The sequence below is a fragment of the Osmia bicornis genome, chromosome 4, assembly GCF_907164935.1.
Source record: "Osmia bicornis bicornis chromosome 4, iOsmBic2.1, whole genome shotgun sequence".
In the NCBI taxonomy this organism is placed as follows: domain Eukaryota; kingdom Metazoa; phylum Arthropoda; class Insecta; order Hymenoptera; family Megachilidae; genus Osmia; species Osmia bicornis.
The window spans coordinates 10,653,918-10,680,039 of record NC_060219.1 but is presented as its reverse complement, the minus strand read 5'-3'; the positions used below and the strand labels follow the sequence as shown (position 1 = coordinate 10,680,039).

Sequence of the window (26,122 nt, the reverse complement as noted above, 5' to 3'; positions counted from 1 at the left end):
CGTCGAGTAGAACGAGCCAGTATTCGCAATTATCTCTATTCCGAAGTGGTCTCGGACGATATAACGAACGTCGGAGGCAATCATGATTCAAGAATCGTTTCCTCTAATTTTCATAGAATCTGGTTAGGAACAATTAAATGAAGCTCACCTGCCGTTAGTTGGCAGAGGAAATCCGTCCAACGCCCATGAGACTTGCGGTGTAGGGTTGCCAGCGGCGGAACACTTCAAGGATACCGCAGGACCGGGTTGCAAGGTTTGCTCGATGAACGAGTAGAGCAGCATCGGTGGCGCATCTGCGACGAAACAAGGGTGAAACATGTATTTCCTAGCCGATCCTTTCTTTCTCAACTCCTTCCTTTGTGCGCGCGTTTTTATACGACTTCAAAGAAGCATTTGAAGCGCACACGCGTTATGAAACGGCCAGAGAAATATCGAGAGAAATAGCAGCCGCGACAGAAACCCCTTTTTTTACCCCTTTTTCTCTCTTTTACGTCCCGAGCTTTCGATCGCGTTGTTCCTCTTTCCAGTTGAATCTGGTCGTCGATGGAAAGAATGAAAAAGAAAAAAAAAGAAGAAAAAAGAAAAGAAGGTCGAAGCGAACGATCGAAAGAAGGCTATTCGATTCGTACAATGACCGCGACGCAATCGAATCCATCTCGTTAAGAAGGATACACGGGAGCGTCGGGACGCGACGACGGAGCGGAGGCTATTCGTGGGATATCAACGAAAGTAGAAATCCCTGCAGCCTAGCTGGGACGAAAGAACAAGAGGAAAGAGCGTGAAAGACCACGGGATATTCTTGATTCTGAAAGCAGCCGCGCCTGCTGCGCCTGCCGCGCGCATCGCGATAGAAAACGAAAGACAATGGGCTCGCTGCGACGGAAGCGCGGTGAATATTTTTTTCTCTCCCGATGTTTCTATCTCGACGACACGACGAAGGGAAAGAGGGCTTGGACGGGAGTTACCGAGGTAAAGAGGGATAAGCAGGATGGAACGGAGAAGGATGGAGAAGGTCCAAGAAGAAGATCGAAGCCGGGCTTCTCGGAGGGGCGAGGCTGCAAGGGCGAGGGACTTTTCATAATTAAAAAGTGTCGATTTCGTCGTCATTAAAAATGCTCGAGCGTCGCGTTACAAAGGACAGTTCCGTCGTCTAGAAGTCGCGAAAGAGATATATAGGAAAGGATAGGTTGAGGTGCCTTTCGTCTAGGTGAATACCAGAGGCCTTAGCAGATGGTGCTCGTGGATCCGTGCGGAAATTGATGAATCTCGTCTCGATGCCTTCGAGCGATCGTCAATACGTAGTCGCGAGACCGCGAAAACTCATCCTTCGTTTTCAATAAAACAGAGAACTCTCGTTGCTATTTATTCAGCCTGTCTGTCTTGGAAGGTTCCGGGAAACGCCAAGTAGAGAATGCCGGCACATACGCGACCAGGAGAAACCTTTCGAAATCTCTCGAGCGTACGCTAATTCGAAATATTTCGCAGACATTCCCTCTACCTATCGGAATAAAATCTCTCGATTCGAAACTGCACGGTAAAAATTTTAATTCCATTCGAACAAAAAACCAGAATATAAAAACCTTTGCCGGTACGTACTACATCGTCGAAATGAATTCGCAAAATCATGGATCTTTATTCGAGCGAGCCGGAAAAATGGGAGAGTCGCATCCACGGGTAGAGGGAAAAATTTCATAACGCACCCATGGCTCATCGTTTCCACGAGAACGTAATATTCCATCACCGCTTTTCTACCGTCGCGTTGTTAATATTCGCCGAATACCTGTTTGGTCTATCTTTCTTTCACGATTCCGCCGGAACGGAGAAAATTGAAGGAACCAGCACGGTGCCGCAAATCGAAGCGGAGAAAATCGCTTTAGAGATTACCAGCGGTCGATCGAAACGCAATTCGTTTCCATTTGGCTTCAGCTCGTCGACGAGACGACTCTTTCCCGCTAGTCTCTTGGTATTAGGACTTCTATCTACTTCCTTCCTCCTCTTTATTCCTAGTCACGAATGTAAGAAATCTAACCGACTAGTCGTGTCGATTTCCTAATCCTGACTTCTTACTTTCGATTTTCTTTGCTTAGGATCATCGTATTAAAAATGAAAGGGTTAACAATGGGAGTCTTTTTTTTCCATTTGTTCGTAGAAAATTGAAACGAATCAGCCTGGTATCTCTGCTCTCTCTTCGTGCCGCTATTCTCTGCCCAGGGTATATGTATAGTACGTCCTTACCACCGTGCCGCTTGTTCGAATTCCCTTTGACGTAAATTCCGTGCATTACCGACGCTGACGAGCGAGAGACGCTAACTTCATTGTTGTTTCAAAGGCTCTCCTCTAGCTGCTTTCCTCCTCGTCCCTCGCCAACGGGACGTTCCTCTTTCATCCAGCACTCCTCCATCCATAGGTGGGCGGTCCAGATATAGGGCAAACGACCGACAGAGATGCTACGTAGCGGTTACCAAAGAGTACCGGGGGGGATGATGATGCAGGTGGTGGCGCGAAGCTGGTGGTAAAGGTAACCGGGGGGGATGAGAGGAGTTAAAGCAGCGTAAAAGAAGCCTTCTCCACTTCAAAGCGTAGCCCTGTACTCGAGGTAACGTGCCACGTGGTCGACACGCTCTTTCCACGGTAATCGAGTTCTCTGTAATGCGATCGGTTATGCTGACTACCGATCCTCCTGCTTCCTGATACTTCACCGCGTCAATTTTGACACCTTCACGTTTTCCACCCGCTTTCGAAGCGAATTTCGGGGTACATATTACGATCTCATTAGCGGCAAGGGATTTGAAATGTAACTATGTTTAAATCTAAGGGCTCAGCTGTACAGGCTGGTTTATGTTTCGACGTGTAACGATCGGATAAACGAGACTAAAGCGACTTTCATTGGAATATTATTAATGGAAAAAGTAGGGCATTGAAACCGTGAAAGATTAGTCAGTTGAAAAATTACAGATAATTCAAAGTTTTAATTAGACTTGGAATTAAAATGTAGAAGCAATTGGGATTCGAGTAAAGTGGCATTAAATGGTTAGAAATTTGTAGGCACGGTTCAACAGGAACAGAGGAGCAACGGCAAACATTTCTATGCTAATTGTATTACACGAATTCGCGCGGAAGCGACAAAGTTTAGAACGGCAGAAAATAAATCTTCGTGAATGACCTAATTTGCTTTGAGCCCGGCCGAAGGTGGATAGTTTGCTGGGAAAAGTGAATTTATACGTATGCATAGATCTATTGAAAAGCCCCCTCATCTGCAATTCCGATCGAAACTGCACCGCAACTTTCCATGTAATTTTCCTTTGTGCTGTCGAAGTCAAAATGAAGCCGAGTATGTTGAATTTGGTAATTGAGATCGAACGAATTGAATTGGGTCGGGTCGTGTACTCGCGTATCTTCGCGTTTCTGCATACCTAAACAATATCGTGAACTAATTCTACTTCAATTATTTTTCTAAATTATCTGCACTTATTTTCAAATAAATAAATTCTTTATAAAAGACTGATGGCAGAAACTGAAGAGTGCCAACAATTTTTAAATCCTTTGTTGGTTTTTTTTTTTTTTTTAACACGTTGCCTGTCACTGCGAAAACGGTGAAAAAAAAAATGAAATATTTCGTACTCACCACCCAACTGAAGCTCGGCAGAGGCTTGTGCAGTGTCCCCTTCCGCCCGTCTGACGATACATTGATACATTCCACGATCTTCTCTGCCGATGCCGTTCAACCTCAATAATTCTGATTGTCTGCCAGTGCCTGGCAGCTGGCGGCCATCCTTGTACCAGGTAACAAAGTGTGGTCCAGCTTGTGGATGTGTGCTGACCTCGCATCTAAATTCGGCATTACCTCCCAAATGGACGCTCAGCAATGGCGGTGTCACCTCGACGTGTAACGGGGCGGTTACGATCAGTCTGACAATGAAGTTGCACGAATCAAACATTCGAGCAAATTCTTATTACCGAATACGAGATGGACACAAAATGCTTATTCGATGAAGCATGAATATTCATAAACTTTGAAGAAATTTTACCGAATTTCAGCACTGGCTTCTCCCCCAGGATTAGCCGCGGAACAACGATAAATCCCGCTATCTTCTAAGGTCACTGCTTCGAGAGCCAGAACAGTGCCGAGCAATCTAGTCCTTGGTCCAGAGAGTACTAGCATTGGTTCGGAACCAGTTTGCGCGTACCATCTGAAAATTGCACGTCGATAACGAGTTAGCCTTCCTTTTAATTTTCATTAAATTCATTAAACAGTAAATTGCTATTCCCTAGACTATAACGCGTTCTCTGTAAAATAAAAAGAGAAAAAAATATGTACGAACACCATGAAAATTCTTTTGTGGTAACAGAGAAAAATACGGTACGGTAGTGTTCCATTCTGTCCGTGTACGGAAGCGGGGAAAAATTTTCGAACGTTACGCAGCCAGAGCCTTTAAAGGTAACGCAGTTTGCATGATTGCAAGTTAATGCGCTTCCCTTCTGCCGTACTACCATCCCGTTCCGATTTTTCCGACCGCTCTCTTCCCGCGCCCCGACCAGGAATAATTTTTCATCGAAAGGCAGACCAGCCGGTGGAGCGAAGGGGAAGAGGGCGAGGCAAAGGGAGTGCTGCAATTTCACTGGCTTTCGGGTACGTCGACCTAGAAACGACATCGAGTCGCATCCACCGCCGAGCATTTATCCCACAGATTCCTCGCTTTCTTTTGCCTTCTCAACTTCCTGACAGTTTTCGATCGAGGCACGTTCGAAGTATCTCGTCCTCCCCGTCTCTCCGCTTTACATCTTCATTTTCTTACATCGTTTCTCCAGCTTCTTAGCTTGTTTTTACTTCACTCTACGTAAAATACTTCGGGCGATTTCATCCGTTACTGAAATCCACAAGTTATCGACGAGAAGAAGCGGAAAATTGACGTTGAAACTCGTCGAGGAAGGAAAAGTTTGTTCCTTTTATTCGAAACGCCAAGCGACCTGGAATCGGATGCTAATTCAAATTAGCCCGAAACCATGCGTCTCTCTTTAAAATTGATACCGAGCAAACGGTGTACCGTTACCTTATCGATTTCACAACCAATATGTACTTTCGTTTGCAAACAAGCTATAATTATTAGTAAATTGGATGAAGTTTGTAGTATGAAACCGCGAGGTTTCCCTTCTACCGACTACAGAAACCGCTTTATGAACAAGTTCGAAACTCCGATCCACTCGCAAGTACGCGTGTCCACGTATTAATTCCGTGGTATTACTGTGACGTGCTTTTTGCCAGCCAACTTGGCAGAGGATACGTCGTTCTGGGCGTCGGTGTCACCGGTAAATTCTCATCCAGATGTTTCTTGCTGCGCGCACGGGAAAATCGTGACCACCGGGGGAAACGGTGTCCGGAAGCTCTGAGAGAGAAAAAGGCTGTAAAGTGGAAGACTTCTAGTAGACCTGGAGCGACATGGAGAGTTTCCGATTGTGCTCCGTTCGTGAGGCTTCACGTTCGAGTGCTCCCACTTTTCCTCGATCAAAGTCGCGCCCAGTCCTTATTCCTTTACTTACCTTCCACCTCGAATATTTCTCTCTTCAATCTTCTTCTTGGCTCTCTTCCTCTCCGCCGTTAGCTCCCTTATCCTCTACCCGCTTTCATCCCCTTTCGATGCGTCCGAAAAACGCTAGTAATTTTCTTTCAGAAAGAAACGACGAATTAGAGAACAGGCTGTCTTTCTCTGCCTTTTCGCGATCCACCTTTGTCGGCTTCAAAAGCCTCGACGAACGTTAATGGGAGAAGCTTTTCTTCTCTTTTTTTTCTTAAACTTCAAACGCAGCAACACTGTCTCGATTGGAACGTAGGAAAGTGTCAAAGTAACACGAAGATATTTCGAATTTCGATTCATTCGCTTATACAGTTAAGGAAACTGCTATTTCCCGGGATATCGAGTTTTCTCGGCGAACACTCAATTCGCGGGAATTTCACGTTTCCGTAAACGGGGCCATTCGATTTCGTCGCTTTGAGCTCGGCCATCGTTTTGCCTGGCAATTACCGCGTTAAATTCATTTACATCGTTTGCAATAAATAATTGCGCGGAATTTATCAACAAACAGGCTATTGGTTTTCGATTACGCACAATTATTTGGACGGTTCGTATATAATAATCCCTTCGATTTGTATTATTCGCCAGTCAGTCGATTAGTCGGTTCGGCGACTAAAAGTAGAGATACCTTGACCGATTCAGCCTGAACTGTTTCGACGAGATTGCCTTAATTAATCTTCGTGATTGAAACTCACCGATATTCGGGAGTAGGACAGGCCTGCGCCACGCAGACTAACGACGTTGATTCATCTTGCGCGACGTGAACGACCCCAGAGTTTTCAAGAATCACCGGAGGCATTACCCCTCTGTGATCTGTAAAAAATGAAGAGGCAAGTCGGGCCGGTTAGTTAATGAGACGAGCGATGAGAGAAACTCGACAATTTTTTTGTTTTCTCGTTAGAGAAGCAGCAAAATGGATATAGCAAAACTTCTACCTGCTATCCTCACGTTAGCCATGGAACTGACGACCACCTGTCTGGTGAGACGATGCATCGTTCGACATCTGTAACCGTGTATCTGATCGTTGAATTCGAGGCTATGGACCAGCAATTCGCCGGTGGGCAGCAGATGAAATTTGCCGTCTGAAACAATTCGTGTTTCACGAATATTTGTATATAAATTCGGATTCAGTCGCTGAATTATATCAAAGTTGTCAGGAAAGGAAAGATTTAGAACAGGGACTTCGCTGGAGCGTACACCGCTGATAACAAGAATAAAGTTTGGATCACGGTTCGTTCGAGCACCGCTTGGATCCTCGAGCTTCTGTCACCGGAACAGAAGCAACTTTCGACTGAAACGTTCAATCACGAGAACGTCGGAATGAAAAGGACTATCTCGGTGAATGCGATTACATCACGCAAGGACAGAGGAGTTATTTAAAGAGGAAAGCATGATCGATGCGAGTGCACGCCGTTCAAACAGAGAAGATAACGCGAAATTTCCTAAACGCTCTCTGTTATTCCTGTCTGGCGTACGATGCAATAATTGGCTCGGACGTTTTCCAATAAACGGAGACGCGATTCGGAATTATCTTTTAATAACATAGAACCAGCGACACGATATTTTGTCCGAACCGAACGAACAGTTTTACCGTTACGATAATTATGCTAATTCTAGGATTTCCAGCGGCCTGTTTCGGATGACACGGCGATACCAATCTCTTCGTTCTTGCCTCGCTTAAACTGCTACTCGTTCCTTAGATAAGCCCGAGCAACGTTAATGACCGTAGTTATCCTAAACATTCGCAGTCGTTTCGCGAAAGCCATCCTCCTCGGCCATCGCCTGGAAATCTTTAACATAGTTCGTGAATACACGATTATCTTGGACGAGAAAAGTCGTCTTACCACTGCTTTCATTCTACCCTTCCTATTGTCTCTCCGCGATATTTCACTTTCTTCCCGCTTTCTTCTTTTCTGCTCCGTTTCATTTTAATTTTCCTTCCTATCTACCTTCAACGTTTCATCCCCCAATTTAGATATCAGTTTATTTCTTAACCGTGTCCCTCCAACTATCCTCGTACCATTTCTACGGTAGATTTTCTTTATCATTTTCAATTTCTTTTAACGTTCTTATCATTTATCTTCTCTTGCCTTCTAATATCCCTTATCTTAACTCTCATCCCTTTCTACGCCCTTTGCTTTATTTCAAGCATACCACTTTATTTAATTTCCACTTTTAATCATTCTCTTGCCTTTCTCCTAATCTCATCTCTCACGAATTCTCAATTTCGTTCGTTATCACCAGCAATTTCCTTTCTTATCCTCGATTTCGTCCGCGTGTTTTGTCCAGGGAAACCGTGCTCCTTTTTGCCACACCCTTGCTCGATTTCGTTCTTCGTCACGGCCGGTGCCACGTTACCGAGTATCCTTATCTAGACCCCGGTGTGCACGTTTATTGTGTCTACGTGTTAGAGCACATTCGACCACGAGACATTAGCACAGCTAAGACCGGCTGAGATAAGCAGCCCTCCTAAATAGCGATTGTCGGCCAAGTCAGCCGGCTTGGATGGGTTATGTAGTTTCGGTATTACACTCGATGCTACTACCTATGCCTGCCTGCCTGCTCGCATCTATTCAAGGTAGATAGGCAACCTATGTAAGCTATGTACCGGCTTACATACGTGTATACACGTATATACATATATGTATACCTATGTAAGCGAAAGGGGAACCGTCACTGACTACCTCGAATTACGTGCAGTCTGACCGTGGCGCTATTAGTAAGATGGATATGTTACGGTTACAGAAATATAGCGGTGGAAAGTGAACAAAGGCATCCTAATATTGTGCCGGTGTGGAAGAAACAGAGCCATGAAACTTTGACCGATGTTTGGCCGGGTTGGGTGAATCGTTGGAGCGAACAGTGGTTCGAAAATTTTCAGATATTCGGGATATTTGTTGAAAACAAATATCGCAACGTGAATTTCTATAGAAACCACCTGCGTAATTGTTTGATGATTTATGACAAATGGTATAGGATAATTTAACGCGTTGACAATTATTATCTAATTGCAATTATTCAGAACACGCGGAATATAAACGTTGTTTGACAAATGTTCATTAATTCTTTTCATTTAAATCGTAGCGCCTTTGTGATTTCACGCGACCTTTAATTATGTATGCTGTCCAAGCATTATAGAAAAATCTAATTCACGTAATAACAGTTTCTTGAAATTGTATTTCTATTAAAAGTTCTGCTTACAGAGCGACTCGTAGGTAGCGGCTATAGTTGGCATCTGGATTGAAAGGGTTAAACAACGTCCAGCTCGCGTCGTAATTACAAAGGCTATTCAATTGGTGCGCTCTTGCGTAGACAATTAAAACTTCGCGGTCGTTTCTCGCTACTGTTCCGAGCAAGCATTAACAAATCCTTTACAAGAAAAAGAGACGAAGAAATGAATTCGAAACGGACCCGACAAGGTGATTCTAACGATATACAAATGTTACAATTACACCGCGTGCATTTGCTTTTATCTAAGACTGTTATACGATGGTATTATTCCGGTTAGAAAATAAAGTTTCCATCCAACGTCTTTCGACGATCGAAGAAAAACCGGGGAAGACAAAAGAAATTGACGAAATTTAATTTCCTCGGGGCAACCCGTACGCCGAACACGTATTCGTTTCGATTGGGATCATACAATAGATTTTGTAGTGGATTTGTTGCTTCTTCGTTGGACACCGATTACCTGGCCAAACAGTAGACCACGTTTACGAGATGAAACACCTTATTTTCTCATTTTCAATATGTAGTAAAAAATAAAATTATTTGTTTCATCGACAATAATATCTTTCTTGATTAAAATTTTTATTACCGACGATAATTCCGAGTGCATCGTAGCGACGATGCTCACATAAGGAGTTGAATAGCTACCAGACGTCGTAAATCTATGACGACGAAGACAATATCCTTGACAGGTTGATCTGTGACCTCTTCTTCCGCGTTTGCCACCGGTCTTTACTTATACAACTTCTCAACTACATCCTCTTCATTGCCTCTGTTCCCATAGATACATACTCCACCTTGAACATCAAGTATTCCCTGTCTCTACGTGACGGTTCCTTTAGCTCACACGAGAAGTTCAATAACCGTAATGTATCATAAATTTACGACATCGATGCTGCTGGTAGCTGCGACAGATGTTGATCTATGGTAGTCACGCTAATTCTTGCTCAGCTGCGTCTATTCCTTCGAACAGATCCTGACCTCAACACAGTGTTATCACAGACCAGACACGAGTCTGTTGATGATAGTAGCAGGGAGCCTTAGTAATGAGTTCGCATGCGACACCCACGGTGTGACATAAATCTCGCCCGATGAAGACAGCATCCTTGACAGCGGTTTGATCTGTGGCTGCACCTTCCACACTTGTCGCTATCCTGCATTCCATCGATCTTTCTTTCCTCTTGATTATAACAGCATTCGATTTTTCTAATTTTACACGATATTGTGAAGAAATTTTAACGAGAAGGTACTTACAGAAACGAAGGTATAGAAAAATGAAGCAGAAAGGTGAGGTCTGGTAAAACAAGAGGTACATAGGGGTGAATTTTACGTGTCGCACGATAACAGGAACGGTTCACGGTGCACCAATATCTTCGCGTCGAGAGAGGTGTGCGTTTTTACGGCGTCTTTTTGTACGATCGCATAAAAGTTACGCTAGTCCGCCGTTCCTCTCTCGAAAACCGAACGACAATAGCCTTGTTGGATGGCAGCCAACGTTGTATTTTTTTTTTCTCTCTTTCATCCGTTATCGGCAATGAATATGTTCGCCCTGACGGCCTGGTACAATTATAAAATTTGTCGGTGCGAAAAGAAGACAAAGGGAGAGGGTTGGAACAAGATGAAAAAATAATTACCGACGAGAAGAAGATAGATGACGAAAAAGAGATCGCAAGATCATTCTCAAACGGCATTAACAACGCTGCGTCGCGTCTAATTAAAAGGATTACTAATTAAGCTTACTAATTAATAGCGCGACTCGGCGTGATATTACGTTTTAATTACCGAGTATCATCTTTTTCAATCCGTGTCCCGGCGCAAAAGCAAGCCGGCCGGCGCGGCGTTCTTAAATCTAATTAATTTCTACGACTATTAATGAGTCCACCATCCTCCGTTACGAGGTCGATGTCCTCGACAATCCCGACCTACGGCAACGCTACGGGAAGGTGATGCAAGATTATTGTGGATATTAAATTTCAGTGTAGCGGCCGGCTACACCCCGTGCCGGATATTAAATTTTAGTCCCGGTAAGCAATGCCGCACCGGCATAATACTTCGTCCTACCCAACCACCTACGTGAAAATCGTACCGACCTCACCCTCTGCCACCCTCCGCCGTGCCGTATAATTCTTCGTGCTGTGCACCTATCGGTCGTGTTACTGCATCTGCGCCCCTGGAATGTCCCTTGGGCTTTTATTGCCCTCTCCTACCACGAGAACCGGCCCCGCGGAATATTACATTTTGGTAGATAGGCAAAATTATCGATTATACGATAGCGCGTCGCTTTTCACGTAGAATAATAGCGTTCGAGCGGGGACACCGGCGACCTGGTTATTAGTCGGGCATACTCTCTTTCTGGAATACGCTTTCCCGCGTGTTCCTTTTTTTTCTCGCGATTCGCTTTACAAGATTAGAATAATTTTAGAATAATTTTGTTATATGAAAAGTGACGTCTTACCTCCTTGTAGGGAAGGATAAATGTAAAACGAGGGCTCCTGTAACCAGGACACTACGCGCACCAAATCTTTCACGAAGCTAGGAACGACGCATCGTAATACTGCGGTGCATCCCCTTGAAGCACCCCCGATCACTTCCACGTCCACTTTGTACGCTTGGGCCACCACTGCGAACATAAAAGATTGAAATTTGTGAAACGGTAAACGAATAAACCTTAAGTGCACAGTTTAACTGCTAAACACGATAGATGAAATTCATTATCGACCAATATCATCCTTCGATTACGTTGTGTACCATTTAATCACAAGTCAATTCCGCATTAAAGCTAATACAGGCTGGTTGGTACACTTTACACCCACCCGTTTGAACTAAATGAAATTAATATCGCATCACTGGTTTAGTTAATGTAATTGTAGATAACAAAGGTGAAAGCTTTGAATGCGCATAAAAAAAGGAAATATTTTATAAATATTATAGATACGTTTCTTTTTCTGGGATTTCACGTCTGTTATAAGCGAAATTTTTAACGAGAAACAGAGTTATATTAATTCAAATTTTCGACCTACTCGACACGGCCATCCGGATAGTCCCGCGGAACGATAGTTCGGAGTGACGGTAATTAAAACGCGTTCTACGCAATTTGCCGGAGAGTGCGGGTTACCACACGCGCGTCGCTTTTCCGTTGCTGGTTCAGAGTCCCGTATGCTCGTGTACACACATAGGGTTGGCAAGCGTACGCGTATGTAGCTTTATGTACAGGGTGTCATGTCGACGTTACTCGTCGTCGACAACCGGGTGAATCTCGACGTCGGCGTCGGCGTCGGGGAAGCGGCGAGGCGTGAGGCGACGCTAGCGTAACGAACGCCTCCTCCTCCACGTCTGCCGGTCGTTTTTCTCCTTTCCTTTTTTGTTTCTACCGTCGCCGAGCCGCTCGAGAGGCACTATACTCTTCCGGAGATTTTATTTACGTGGAAATTCCAAGGGCGACGCGACGGCCAGCTGCCAGCGACGCTGCAGTCTGACACGCCGCGTCGCGACGCCTACCAAGACTCTCCCGTCTTCTGCCACGTAACGCTGAATTTCTTCTTTCTTGCCATCTTTCCCGAAGCGAGCAACTTCTGAAATACGTGCCCGCATCTTTTATTTCCATCGTTCACCATCGTTTTTATCTTGTATCGCGGAACGCGCGAATGTGTTAATTAAGTGGCAGAGACAGATTTAAATTCCAATTTCAAAAAGCTTTCAGGATGTTCGAAAACTTGTGTAGAAAGCAATTTATCATATTTCTACGATACGACGGTTTGAGATCTCAGGATATTCTAGTCTTTCCAAACTTCCAAGCTTTTCGAAGTCATCCAGCACTTTCTCGGTTTACTCGAGATCTTTGAACGCTTTTCGATTCGGCCCGAGCCTTTAGATCAAATTGCCCGAAAGTCTGTGAGAAAACTAAACGGCAACCAGTCACCGAGTATCCGACCAGATACGAGATAACTTTTCACTTAAAACTTGTTTACGATCAATTGGTTACTCAAGATCAACCTTACGTATTGTTACAACGTCGATCGTTCAATTTATTCTATTGTTAAGCTATAAGGAGCATTCACACGGGAATCTTATATTGATTTTACCTCTTTGCGGAGATGAAAATCTCTTAAGTGGAAAATGTTTGAAAATAAAATAGGAAAAACGAGATAACAAGGATCGTGAAACACGTTTCATCGTGAACGGAAACACGCGTTGTTTGCTGTCGGCACGTTCTTAATCGTGGCGAAAGAAAAATGTTTCTCCGGCTGGCGGAAACGCTCAACAGGAACAAATCCCGGGGAAATGGGGCGAAACAGAACGGCGATGCTTTCTCGCCGTTGGATTTCCCTCGTCTCACGACGAATCAGCCTGCAATGGGCCGCGAAAACTTCGGCTCGGACCAGCGGAGCGAGGGTCCGGATAGAAATTTCTTTCGTTAAACCAAAAGCAGGAAGTAAAGTTTTAATTAACGGCCACACGTCCGGGCCAGAACTTTATAGCCGCGAGGGAGTAGTTGGCAATCCTGAAAGCGTCGGGTCGACCTCGCAGCTGCCTCGGATTTGCATTCAGATTGCATTTTTTTTTTATTTTTTTTTTTTATTTTTAAGAGGTAATTACAGCGAGCTTCGCGCGGTGCCCGGCATAGAAGACCTGGTCTCGTCTCATCTGCATCCGGCTAGGTTTAAAACGTCCTTCGTCAGGACTCGCTTAGATTTCGCTTTCTTCTTCAAGAAACATGATCAACGTAACCTCTAATGATTTTTTAATTGCTTCGTCTATTATTCCGAATGCGCTTCGCAATTAATTGAAAATTAATTTTCTTACCTGCTCTGACCTGCACGTCACGGCTGAGCACTCTGCCGACGGAATTGCTCGCGACGCATCTGTAAGCCGCGCTGTGCACATCCTGGCGGAAAGCGGCAGCCGGAAACGGTAAAAGGACCAACGTGCCGTTTCTGAGCACCCTTCGTACGCCCGATACGTCGTTCACCGGATGTCCGTCCGCGGTCGACCAATCGATGTTGGGCGGTGGACTTCCCGTCGCGGTACAGTCGAGCCAGGCTCCGCTCGAATTTGAAAATTCCACCCTCGACGACGGCTCGATGACGAAACTGGGTCCACGTAAATGCGCGTCGAACCCGTGACCGCCGGCCGACGTCACTGCTGCGACTGCACCTGTGAACAAAACGAACGGTCACCGCTGGAAAATTCGCATAAATCTGTCGTCTGATTGCGAAAAAACGACGGCTGCCGTCGCAATCGTTGTTCGTCGACACGCGCGACAGTTTAATTGCGCTAACCATAAATCTCGTCCCTCGATTTCTCCATATTTCCCCTCCGACCTGATAAAATACATGCACGAAAAAAAAAGGAAGAAAAATTAAAAGCGTTCCGATTCGATTCTTCGCGACAATTTCACGCGATTACGTGTTCCGTTCGGTGCCCGTGGCTTCGCAAGGGAGCCCTTAGACGTTTATTGGATTACAGACTAGAGTGCTTTGCATTAAATTGCTATTTACGGTAAATTGAAGAGCACTATCATCGTGAATATTTCTAACGAGATAGAGTTTTAACAGGGAACAGAATTGATGCGTCAAGGAATAAAGAATTAAGTAGTATAGGTAAGTAAAGTATCAGACGTAGACGGCAAGTGATACAAGATACAAATATCATCGACCACGGTGAGCGGAAAAGAGTATAGGTCGTAATTAAAATGATTTACTCTCGATTCTCGATGTAGTTCACCGATCGGTCGTTTTAATTACGATATAGCTGATCGAGTTTCAGAATTGATTAAACGCTCCGGTTATCGCGATTGTCGAACGAACGAGCCGCGTGCTAGCAGGTCGGCCAAGTTATCCTACTCGAAGTGTATCAGACACGTGGTACTTGGACGTAACTCTTTGATCAGGGGTGCGAAAACACGAGTCAGCAAGTGCTCGGCTCTTACATCGTTAGAAGCTACTTCAGGCTAATAACTCCGGCTAGGCCACTCCCCGTCGAGAGTGCAGTTTAATTGTCGACGTTATTCGTACGGTGGTAAAAGAAACTTCGAGTGCAGTTCAATTTCACTGCAGATACAGATAATCTCACGTGTGCGAACGATTGAGAGTCTGACGCCGTTGAACCACCCCGAATTACCCTACATATATTTCATATTTTGAAAGAAGAAATAATATTTCACTTCGGTCTACCGTTCCAAAGTACGCGATACGTTTTATTCGACGACCACGCGCGGCGTTCTAAAATTTACCTATCGATCGCCACTCCCTGTGGCCGTGTGTTAATTAAAAATTCATTTATCTTAAATTCAATTCCCCCCGTTCCTCCCAGAACGAGGGTTGCGCGCGCACCGTGGCGAAAGATCGAAAAATTGCCGCGATAGGGTACGAAGTCAGAAGTAACAAACGCGACGATAATGCGAAATTAATTCGTTTAACGGAAGGGAAGCGTAAGTTTGCCGAGGGAAAAGAAGGTGGCTATTCAACCGCAGGTAGCAACGTTGCGGATGCAGACGGACGTACCGAAATAGGAGGAACGATATTGCATATCTCTCTTCCAACGTCCATAAGCGAACAGCGGTTCGGTGGAAACGTGGAACTCATAACGACGTCCAAGGGACGGACGTAACTCGTTTATAACGACGTTCGAGAGAGAAATTTCGCGTCCCGACCGAATTTCGTAATACCGTCCAGGCTAGTATGCGCGTCGCATACAAAACACAAAGTATGCAAATCCTCGCGGCGACCGAATTGAAATCCCCCTAGTGTCCGGCAATTACAGACCGTCACGGTGACTCGCTTCCAGAATTGTCTCGAGCACTTAATTACTAATTCCGGCCAAGTATTTCGCTGCTGGCTTCGCGTCGAATTACACGCATGGCACCTTAACCCCTTTACTTCGTTTCACGCATGCCCTCCTGCAGCGATTCGTTTTCCAATTTCCTCAACATTTTTCCCAGCACGAATTTCCACGAAACGTAATTAATGATTTGTATCGTTCCGTCCTTAGTAAACTTCACTGCAAGTCTCGTTAATATTCCGTACCGATATTGAACGCGAATCAGCGTTGTTCAATTAACGGACTAATTAGCGAGTTATTAGTTAATCCGTACCGGACGTATGGAATTTTATCGCGTTCCGGTGAAATTAAAATATGATTTAATGCGCGAATCACCGGTAACATTTGTACGTAATTGGGGATAAATACTGTGAAAGGGTTGCGGTGGTCGGCGCATGAAAAAGCGACGGTCGTTTCAAATGGAGGGGAAAAAGGGATGTTGTTTTGAACAAGTTGCTCATAGACAGCTGCGAACTGACTACAACCACTTGGTAAACTGGAAGCTAAGAACAGGAAGCTTTTTATCGTTTGCCTTTATGGTACGCGAAGGAAGGTATTGAATCAGGTGCAATTACACAACGGTACAGTAAAAAGTAAACTTTTAACGTTTTAAACAATTTTAAAAAATAATTTCCATACAGGTGCCTTGCATAAAGGGTCTGAAACGTTGAAATAAATTAAATCCGTTTTTGGAGTGAAATTCAAAACGCATGGTGGAAAAATATTTTTCTGCGATTCGAACTTTACTTTTGGCATTCCTTTTCTTCACAACAGCAAACTGCACTTTGTTTCAGCAAATGGAACTATTGATTATTTTTAATAGAAACGCGTAGGTACGATCGTTGAAAGGTAAACGTTTTATCATATATTTCGTGTTTTATCCCGGCACAGCGCGGCGCACAGAAACCATGCAAAATTGTTCTCCATTGTGCGTATTTTTTTTTTTTGTCTTTGCTTGAAAAAAGAATTATGGCTTGTCCCAGTTTCCGGAATTACCCTGTGCACACGCATGCACGCAGACAGTTTCAGCGCACAGGTGCACGGTACGTAGGTTCGATATTTCAAAATTTAACAACGTTAAATCTTCGTCCGACAGAATGAAAAAGTATAAACGACGCGTAGAAAAATAAAGCTAAATATAATAAAAAACTTTCGATCGATTATTTTCAATTCTTCCATCAATTCGTTCCCCTTCCACCGACTGGCGTCGATAGGAAACTCAAGATATTCTCGTGTTCGGCTCGCTTTCGTTCGATTCCTCTCGAGGAAGTCTAAAAACGCTTCGACTCCGGGGATCCGATCCAACCAGACGATCCGTCTTTGCGAAGCATCGTCGCAGGCATTTGTTCAGCGACGCGGAAAATCGAACGAGAGTTGGATGGATGACAGGAATTCCCGACAACATAGGGAATTGCGAGGATTGCAGGGAACCTGAGACGACCGACGACAACCATCGTGCCTCCATAAAGGGCCGGATGCTAAATAGCGAGCGGAACAATTAGACGAAGAAGATTGCGAAAAAGAAAGAAGAACCAGGAAATTGTTCTTCTGTTTGTCTAACGAAGAGGGTGTAATAAAAGAAAGGAGTAGTAACGAAGGAAAAAGAAAATAGAAATAAATATTTGAATGAAAATGTCTAATGAAGTAATAGAGAAAGTAGAGTGATTGCTAGAGCGAGAAGGTATGAGAAAGATGAGAAGGGTGAGAGGGAGCACTCGGCAGGTAATAGCTCCCAATTACCATAACGCTTGGCTAAGCCGACTAATCGGTTCCGCTTATGCCGACCGGCAAATTATTATTAATCACATTGCACGTGGATTACCGTTTACGCGCATCCATAGCTATGGCATTTGCACTCTGCTCTACGTCACCCGTCCATGCTTCAACCGCTATGAATTTCCGAATCGGTCTTTGATCTCACGGTTACTTGCGCTCCAGTTCAACCGGATCCTCGTGAAATGCTAAAAGCACCCCGTGCAGCTTACCTCAGACGTTACTCCACTCGAAGATATAGAAACCCTGATAACAGTCTTGTTTCGTGTCCGAATTCGTCGCGGATTTCGAACTCGCTTTAACGCCATCGAACCTGGTTAACGCGGAATATTCCCAACGTTTAGGGTGACGGATTAAAAATGAATCGACGTCGATCTGTTACATTATTGGCACGCTGAAGAGATTAATTCCTCGCCGTAAATCGTATCGGTGTACCGGTGGGAACGACGGGTCGGGAAAAATTGATAAAGAGAGAGGATTATATTCAGAACAAGTTTCTTTCCGTGAAAAATTGGGTTGCGTCCAGAATCAGAGCTTTTGTCGGGGATTTCGGGACGTCGGTAGAGTCAGTTTCCATGAAACGAAGCAGCTCGGTTCGGTCCAGCCAAGGTAAGCCCGAATACGGACTCGGAATCAATAGGCGGAACAAACTGTGTAGGTGGGTAGAGATCGCTGGTAAGATTGAATTTGCAGACTCTGCTGCCCTTGTCGGCGAGAAAGGAGCGAGTAAAATAAAAAAAAAAAAAAAAAGAAGAGGAAAAAAGGGTGGAGGGCAAATCTAGAGCGGATAAGAGTCTACAGTCTCGAGGAACGAAGGTGGTTCCTCGCCGGGGTGTTTTCGCTTTTCCCCTCTTTTCTTTTTTCCGCCAGAGTTCTGGTGTTTGCACTACCGATCAAGACAGCAATTATTTGATCCGGCTGTTGAAATCGTATTCTCCCCTTCTCTTTACTCGAGACCGTTCATTTTTTTCAGGATAATTTCATATTCATATGACCGAGTGAATTTTAAATATTAAACGGCAAATTTGCCTTTCAACTATTCAATTAAGTATGAGGATGTTGAACAAACAATTCTGGTTGCATTCGAGAATGAATGTTAATAGACCTATTCTTTATTTCAGATATTAATTATGAATTCGAAAGGTAGTTTCAGTGGTAGTGTTGAAAATTTAAACCGTGTTACGCGAGAGCCGGACTCCCGTTTCTCTTCGGAATAGCACTCAGAAGATGCTATTATACTTGAACTCGTTATGACTCCCTGGCTGCAGAATCCCGAAGAAGAGCAACCACTTTAATATGCATTGAGATTTAAGACGCGGCGCGGTGCACGAATCGCCCTGACAGATTGGATTCAACGGTCAGATTGAAAGTTACGGGAGGCTGATGTGGCTGCATCGCCTCCGGCAAGCCATCCAGTCGGAAGACGAAGAAGCTGTATCGACCATGAACAACCTCACGGTTTCTTCCCTTAGCATCGAGGAACACAACGACGACGTCGCGCAACGGCGACCAATTCTCCTTAAACTTTAAATCCAGAATTCTCGAGAGGAAGAGAGAGTGAGAGAGATAGAAAGGCTGACGCGAGACCCTAACCACTGGGACGAGGGTGAATATTTCATGCGACTCGAGTGTCCTCTAAAATACACCGATGAATCCCCGCTGCTGGCTGTACGCGACAAGATACCCCGAATTTATATAGAGCATGCATCGAACGGTCCTCATCTTGATTGCTTTCAAGGTGTAAAGACAAAAGTGGTAAACTATCTGATGTTTCGTTGGAAGGAGGAAGCGATTATTAAAAATCAATGCTACGAGGAAAGTTGGAGGCAACAAGTTGGAAAAGTTGTTTGGACAGGTTGGAACCGATCGAGGAACGTTTTCTGAAAAACTATGACCGTACGACGGGACAGGAACGATTTTACAGGGTACAGCAAGTATGGTGGAAAAGTTTTCGCGGCGGGCAACAAGTTGGAAAAGTTTTTGTTATGACCGTGGTAGAAGTTCGAGATTGCTCGATACGGCGTTTCGAAAAGTGCAGAACTGCTAATCTTACGCTTTCCCGAAGCTCGATACGAGAGCGTGAGAGCATCCGTGCGAGCCTGGCAAGTTCTACGGATCGTGGAATCGTCGTTCAGCTGATCGGATAAGGAGAACCGAATTGGCCCGATCCTTCGACGATCTACGATCTCTCGATTCTCTCGAGCAGTTCCTTAATGTTCCAGATTATGCCGCGAAGTGATAAAGGAAAGTTACGGACCGTTCGATTTAATCTTATATACTTTCTGAAAGGTTCTGCCTGCAGCGGAGAAAGATTCATTACCTACACACAGTTACATCTGATTGCGCGGTGATTTTACGAACTCAACTTTACCGCCAATGAAATTCATTCATTCTTTTCGAACTGTTTAAATTACTTAAAAATAGCATTTTAATTAATGATATTTGTTTCAAAAAAACCGAATAATTTTAATTGCTTAAAATGTGAGAACACGATAAGCCCATTTTTATGGAACATTACCGGATCACCGGGGCTTTTGTTTCAACAATGCATTTTTCATAAATGGAAGGGATTTAATTTGTAAATGAAAAATTTGTTTCACCGTTGAAATATGAAATATAATGGAATTCTATTTCGGGAGCGATCATGAACGAACCTTTTGTGAGGAAGCACGCTACAGGGGATGGTTCAGAAACGATCCTTCGAGCATTAATAATGGGCTGCATTCACGAAAACGTTGTATCTCATGCTTCAATTTTGCAGAATTTTAATTAAAAAAGGGAGAAGTTAATGCGATTAAAGCATGACCGGTTACTTGGCGAAGGGGTGAAAATGCAAAAGTTCAACTTGCGTATACCCCCGCCCCGCCTTGGCGTCGAGCTCTTCAAGGTGTTAGTAGTTTCAATTTCTCGGACAGTGAAAAAGAATAGAAGGAAAGAGAAGAGGAAGAAGGACAGCGGGGACGATTGTTAGAAATATGAGGAAAACTTTCAACCCCAACTGTTTTCCCCACGGTATCTCCTCTGTTAAGACGAACCCAACTTTTTCTATCTCTCCCTTGTCTTCTCCTCTCTTTTCTCTCTTTCCACTTACTTTTTTCTCTCCCTTTTAGCCTCCTTTCCTGTCTTTTAGTACGCGCAGATTTCGCAATGTACCACGAGTGCTTCGTACCGTAACCTTTTCGTCATTTTAAAACGCTCTGAAAGCAGGCACAGAGTTTTCGGGACAAAAAGCTGCTTTTCTTCCGGTTACGTTAGTTTCATCGCGCTCCGTTCACCTGTCGACTTACTTTCTCCATTCTCCCTTTCCTTTTCCTACTCGCAGCAATTTCTCAGGAAACCGTGGCACGCTCTTTCATACAACACCGTCGCCTTCTAGTTGATACTTGCGATAAAAGAATCTTCTCGAGTAAAGTTCTTACGGAAGTCTTCGGGCTTTTGTTCGATGACCAACTTCCGCTCCAATTTGCCACGGCGCGGAGGGAACGAGGATCGCGTTCGTCGAACAAACGAACGCTATGTTAAAATAATAATTATAATTATTTTCAATTCGTTCCCAACTGTATCTTACAAACCTGAACTAAACAAATTCGAGTCAACGTAAAAAATTGATGGAAAGAATAGGAAGAAGGAATTTGCGTTCCTTTGACTACGAAACCAACAAGAAAACACATCGCGATTCCTTTCACGACTCACCAAGCGAGAGGCAGCCTTCTCCCGAGAATACCTAACCAGGGGGTAAAAAGGATTTCCCGATCGTCGGGCAGAACGTAACAATTTCATTTTCTTTGTCTCGAAAGAACGGGTGTACAGCGGTGGGTTGGCAGGTGCAACGGTACAGAGGTGCGCCTGGAACAATGAGCGCAATCAATGCGGTGTGGCACCCCCTTCGACGTCAATCAAACGACCGGCGTACGCGCCACTAGCCCATTGGCCCCGATTGCCTTTTGTCGCCCTGTAGTGTCCGCTGGATCCGACAAAGAGGAACCGGACGAGCATGGACGATGCTTGCCGATCGACGCAGATAGCCAGATCTACACCCGAGGGAGATACGGGGTGCTTGGGTGGTGGCTCGAGCGTTCAGGGGTGGGAGAACGATGAAAGAGAAGTGCAACGCGTGAAAAAGGATGAAAAAGCAGAGGGAAAGCCGAGGGAGAAAGAGAAGGTACGATAAACGAGAAAGGATTGGAAGAGAGAGCGCGAATTGCGGAGTTGTAAGGGGTGGAATAACGGGTGCAGGAAGGGATGGAGGGAAACGAATGGGAGGAGAGAGAACGGATAGAGAGATTGCAGCGCACGGTAAATGGGGCGAATTCCAGCCGAATACTGCCGGTTGCGACACGCGTGTTGCAGAACTGACCAGTCCACGACCCAATTTCGAGGGGTCGTTCCCTCTCCTGCATCCCCTCTTCGTTTCGTTCGCCGGTTCACGCCCCCCTTCCATCCGGATCTTCTTGAATCGAGTGCGTACGTGGCCACGATATACGTTCGAGGGCTAATATATAGGCGAACACGTTGATTCGAACGTATTCCATTGGGGGGATGCGGACCGATCGATTATCGTAACACGTGAGTCAGGTGAAAGCGGTGATCCTCGTCTCGACGCTGGATACTCCCTGCTGATTGATTGGTCGAACTCTAATATATCGTCGATTACTTTGATATGAATTCAATTCCGTTCCACGCGTTTGAACGAAACAATTTCGCGTGTCGGTGAAGTAAGAAAAGCACAGTAATGAGGAACGGGAATGAATTCATGTAATTAGCGAACGAGCAGGGTGGAATCGTTTTTTCGACATCGAAGCAAGTCTGCAGAGTGAAATAATTGAAGATGCATCCAGCACGTCCTTGCTGGATGTTCAATGTTTCCCTCGGTCAATAACCCCGCTGTTGATCGATAAATACAACTGTCGCGGTGTATAATTATAGATAATACTCCGTGGAAACGTCGAGCCGCTCTCGTTTTCAACTTTTCCACGCACTCTGAATGGAGCACGTTCAATCGATATTTCGAAAGAGAACGATTTATTATTCCATCCCGTTTCAGACGTTCTATTTAACATTTATTTTTACGTTTAGAAGAAGGAAAAAGAATGTTACAATGATATTGAAAGGTGATAAAATTCGACGAGTTGCGCTTTAATGCTCAACGGGGTTGTATACCTTTGGTCGACAAGTTAACAAGGGTAGCATCATCGTTTCGGAGTTTATCGCTTTCGACGGATTCAAGAAGCCAACGAAGATGCTTGTCACAGAGTATTATGGCAACGTTTCTTTGCGAGAGGGAAGCGACAAGAAGGAAGGTAGGTGGACCAGGAAGGAAAGCAAGGATGGGTAAGGACACCGATGATTTCCCAGGGGAGAACGTCTACTACCTTTCATCCTCCTTCGCTTGCCTCTTTCTACTATTTCTTCGCATCATTTTACCCTTGCTGCAACGTGGACCACGTCTTAGACCGGCAACATCGTTATTTTGCCCATTTTTGCTGCTGGCAATTTGTCTTCCGGCCGATAAAGCCGGAAAAAGAGGCCGGCACAGCTCAACGAATTTTAATATTTCACCTTTCGAACATAAAACTTGAAAGCCGGCAATCTATACACGGTATATCCGAATCAACGGTCCGAGGCATTTCAATATTTTTCAGGCTGGACGTGCGTTAATATTTTTTTCGGACTTAACGTTGAATCGAATCGAGCCACGTCGAATGCTATTTACGAACGTTTCGCGCTCGTGTTCCGTTTTCCAAATTGCTCTCCGATATCTCTCGGTAAACTGGCAGGAAATATTTTTTTCACCTCCCACCGCGTATTTCATCCTGCGAAATTGTTGTCATTGGAAAGAAAATAAGCGTCGATATCGCGCGTGAACCGTAGTTACTTTCCTCTTTATTCAACGCCACTTTTCTATCTACGCTCATACGAGCAGGCGATGACGACGCTACATTTCGTTATTCCTTTCCTTTTATTCGTCGCTCGAGTTCCGCTAACGAACTCAATTTCACCCGAGACGTAAGAGAGATGAATTCAGTATTTCATGCCGCCCGTAAACTTCCATCCAGCGTTATCAATTTATTTTTCCCCGGCTCGGTGGCGGCGTAATTCAGAAAAGGGAGTCATAACTTGATCCCTCTTTCGGATAGAAAGCCTGCCCCGGTATAACGCTGTCCTCCTTCATTTTCTCCCGGTGCCCGTTTCACCTGCGGGAAGTCTTATCTCGGTGCACCAGGCACACTTCGGTTATCCACTTTGTTCCCTTCTCCTCATCCTCCTCCTCATCCGGTGACTCGTACACAGAACGCAATCGTGTATTCTGAGAAAAATTTCAGATGAATTTATTTTCCAACACTGCGACGTCGCCGAGTCACCTTTCTTCCGGTTGAAATATCTTATTTTGTCTTGCGTTATTCTATATAGATTTTATAGAAACTTCGGTCGACCAACACATTCGATACCGTTATTCCCCGTAATCGAATCGAGTCGCGCTCGTTTTCCATACAGGAAACATAAATGCATCGGCCGGTGCATGGAGCCAATGCAATCATCGGCTTTCCGGTGAAAAATCGTTTATCTGTAGGCTCCAGTCGAGTCCCGAGTCGAGTTCTTGGTATCAGGGGATGATATCCTTTTTTTCCCGAGCTACTTTCAGCACTGGTCACCGTGACCCAACTAGAAATCCAACTATCGTGCCATTGTGCAGCCAGCCCTTTCCTTCCTCTCCAAACACCTGCATAGGCGCTTATCTCGAGACGCCAGGCGCACCCTAACACCTCTTCTCCTTCTCTCCCGTTCCACTTCTAAGAAGATTGCGAATTCGCGAGTCAATCGGCCGGGGTGACTCCGGTTACGGAAACACGAGAACCACCCTTAACTGCCTCGCGCCACCATATTTCACGGAATAACGGCTCGCAGGTGTGGTAGATCTCGATGTGTCGTCGTCTTGATTGCAACCCCCTCGCCTAACGATACTCGAATCCCCGTGGCGGTATTGAACACGCGATGTTACGTGCCGAGGGAGGGTCGTTAACCGTGTTGCTCTTTTGATAGACGCAAGATAGCTCGTTGATACCAAAGGAGCTTCTAGTTATCGCGTAACAGGAATGTGCTTAATTTGACGGCCGTGTAATTGGTTGCAAACACGCGTAGACAGGGCGGACGCCTCGTGAAAGAGAATCGAGAACAAAGACATTCAGAGTGAAATGAGAATTTCGCGGGGATGCGATTGTTGCGGAAACGTTTCAAGATTTTCGCAACGCGATATTCGGAATATTTTATACCGATTTGGTATACCCGAAACATCGAAAATTTCTTATCGGACCAGGTCGGATCAGGTTCGATTGTTGTTCGGTCGTGAATGCGGGCTTATCTCTTGGCCCGTACAGTAAAATTGGCGACGCCTTTTGGTGTCACGAGGCGTATAAACACGTATAAAGGTTACCCGTGTAGATGGTCTAGCACGATAGTGCCGGTTTAACGACGGCGACCCTTGGTAATAAGAGGCGTCCGGGTAACCAGTGCCACGAAAGCCTCGAACCACCGACGCAGTCGCTTATCACTCGCGTTTATCTGCTTCACCCGTGAACCGGTTAACGCGACACCCATACCTTACCTCTATTTAACGCAACTTCCTGACTTCCGAATCAGGGCAGAGATAGGATTTTCGTAACATAAAATCAGTTAATTTGTTTACCGAGGTCCAAGTGTTTGATTAAAATTTTCAACCCTTTTCAAATAATGCTTCGTCAGCCATAATATTTTATACAGATACTTTTTATAAGGAAACAGTGACCTTCGCGTAACAATCGAAGGTTCAACGAGAGTCGTGCATAAACTATTCAACGAGAACATCGGTGTATTTTAATCAAGCCGCGCAAACGTACACAACGCAGCGAAACAAAAATAATCGAAGATATTGATCGTTAGTGTCGCGTTTGGAGAACAAAGGTTCGCCTATCACGGCCCGGTAATTCGAAAGTTAAAAGGAAAGAGAGAAAAAAAAGGGAAAAGGTAGGAATAAATTCGGATTTGTGGTTCTCGACGAACGACGAGCAGACCGGGTGCCGCGCCAGGCCGGAATTTCGACTCGCTGAAAACAAGCAGGAATTTCGGCGAACGATTGCGAATAGCCGGGGAAATAGAGTGTATCCATAGTCGAGTTGCGTTTCATTCACGTTCCATCGTGAATTCCATTGTCGGTTAAAAGTCTCGCTGAAGCTACGGTAGCCTGGAATCTCGTACGCTCACGGATGAAACGCACAGAGAGGAAACATTGCAGCACAGGCAGAAAGAACAGAGATAAAAATTACATTGCTTCAAGTGAGAGAAAGAGAAAATGCGAGAGAAACATCGAGCAGTAAAGTTGAATTGCAAGCGGTGGAACAGGGTCGGGAAAAGCTCGAGGTTCATTCGCGTAACGATAATGGGGCAACGACGCCGCAGGAAAACAATATGTAAATCGTTCGTTCGCTTCCCAATCAAAGTCAGAATCCGCGACGGACTTCCGCGTCTCCCTAACGACGCAATCTAAATTCCGAAGGCAGCTTCGAAGTATACCAAGATATATATCAGCTACGGATAAAGGAGATTCCCCGAGTTAAGATGAACGAGGACAGGGAAGAAGAGCAGTGAAACAGTCCTAGAAGTGGGCGGGTGTAACGGAGTTGCATCGGGACGAACTACCGTCGAAGTGACTTTTGCAACTTCCGGTGATCTTGCTTGTCTCCTCCGCCTCTTTCTCCATC

The 26,122-nt window shown here is 45.0% G+C and overlaps 1 protein-coding gene across 7 annotated transcripts in view; it reads right to left on the bottom strand.

Annotated features, from left to right (window-relative positions):
- LOC114876521 (Down syndrome cell adhesion molecule-like protein Dscam2) overlaps positions 1-26,122 on the bottom strand; it is a 66,594-nt gene that overhangs the window by 13,309 nt on the left and 27,163 nt on the right. For all 7 annotated transcript variants that reach the window (XR_003789409.2, XM_029188139.2, XM_029188098.2 and 4 more), the window contains exons 2-8: positions 13,599-13,949; positions 11,251-11,415; positions 6,506-6,652; positions 6,266-6,383; positions 4,029-4,190; positions 3,626-3,909; positions 149-293 (exon numbers count right to left, since the gene is read on the bottom strand). Coding sequence is in view for 6 of the 7 variants with exons in the window: in XM_029188139.2 (XP_029043972.2) it covers positions 149-293; positions 3,626-3,909; positions 4,029-4,190; positions 6,266-6,383; positions 6,506-6,652; positions 11,251-11,415; positions 13,599-13,949 (1,372 nt within the window). In the remaining variant the exon portion in view is untranslated. The remainder of the gene's footprint in view (positions 1-148; positions 294-3,625; positions 3,910-4,028; positions 4,191-6,265; positions 6,384-6,505; positions 6,653-11,250; positions 11,416-13,598; positions 13,950-26,122) is intronic.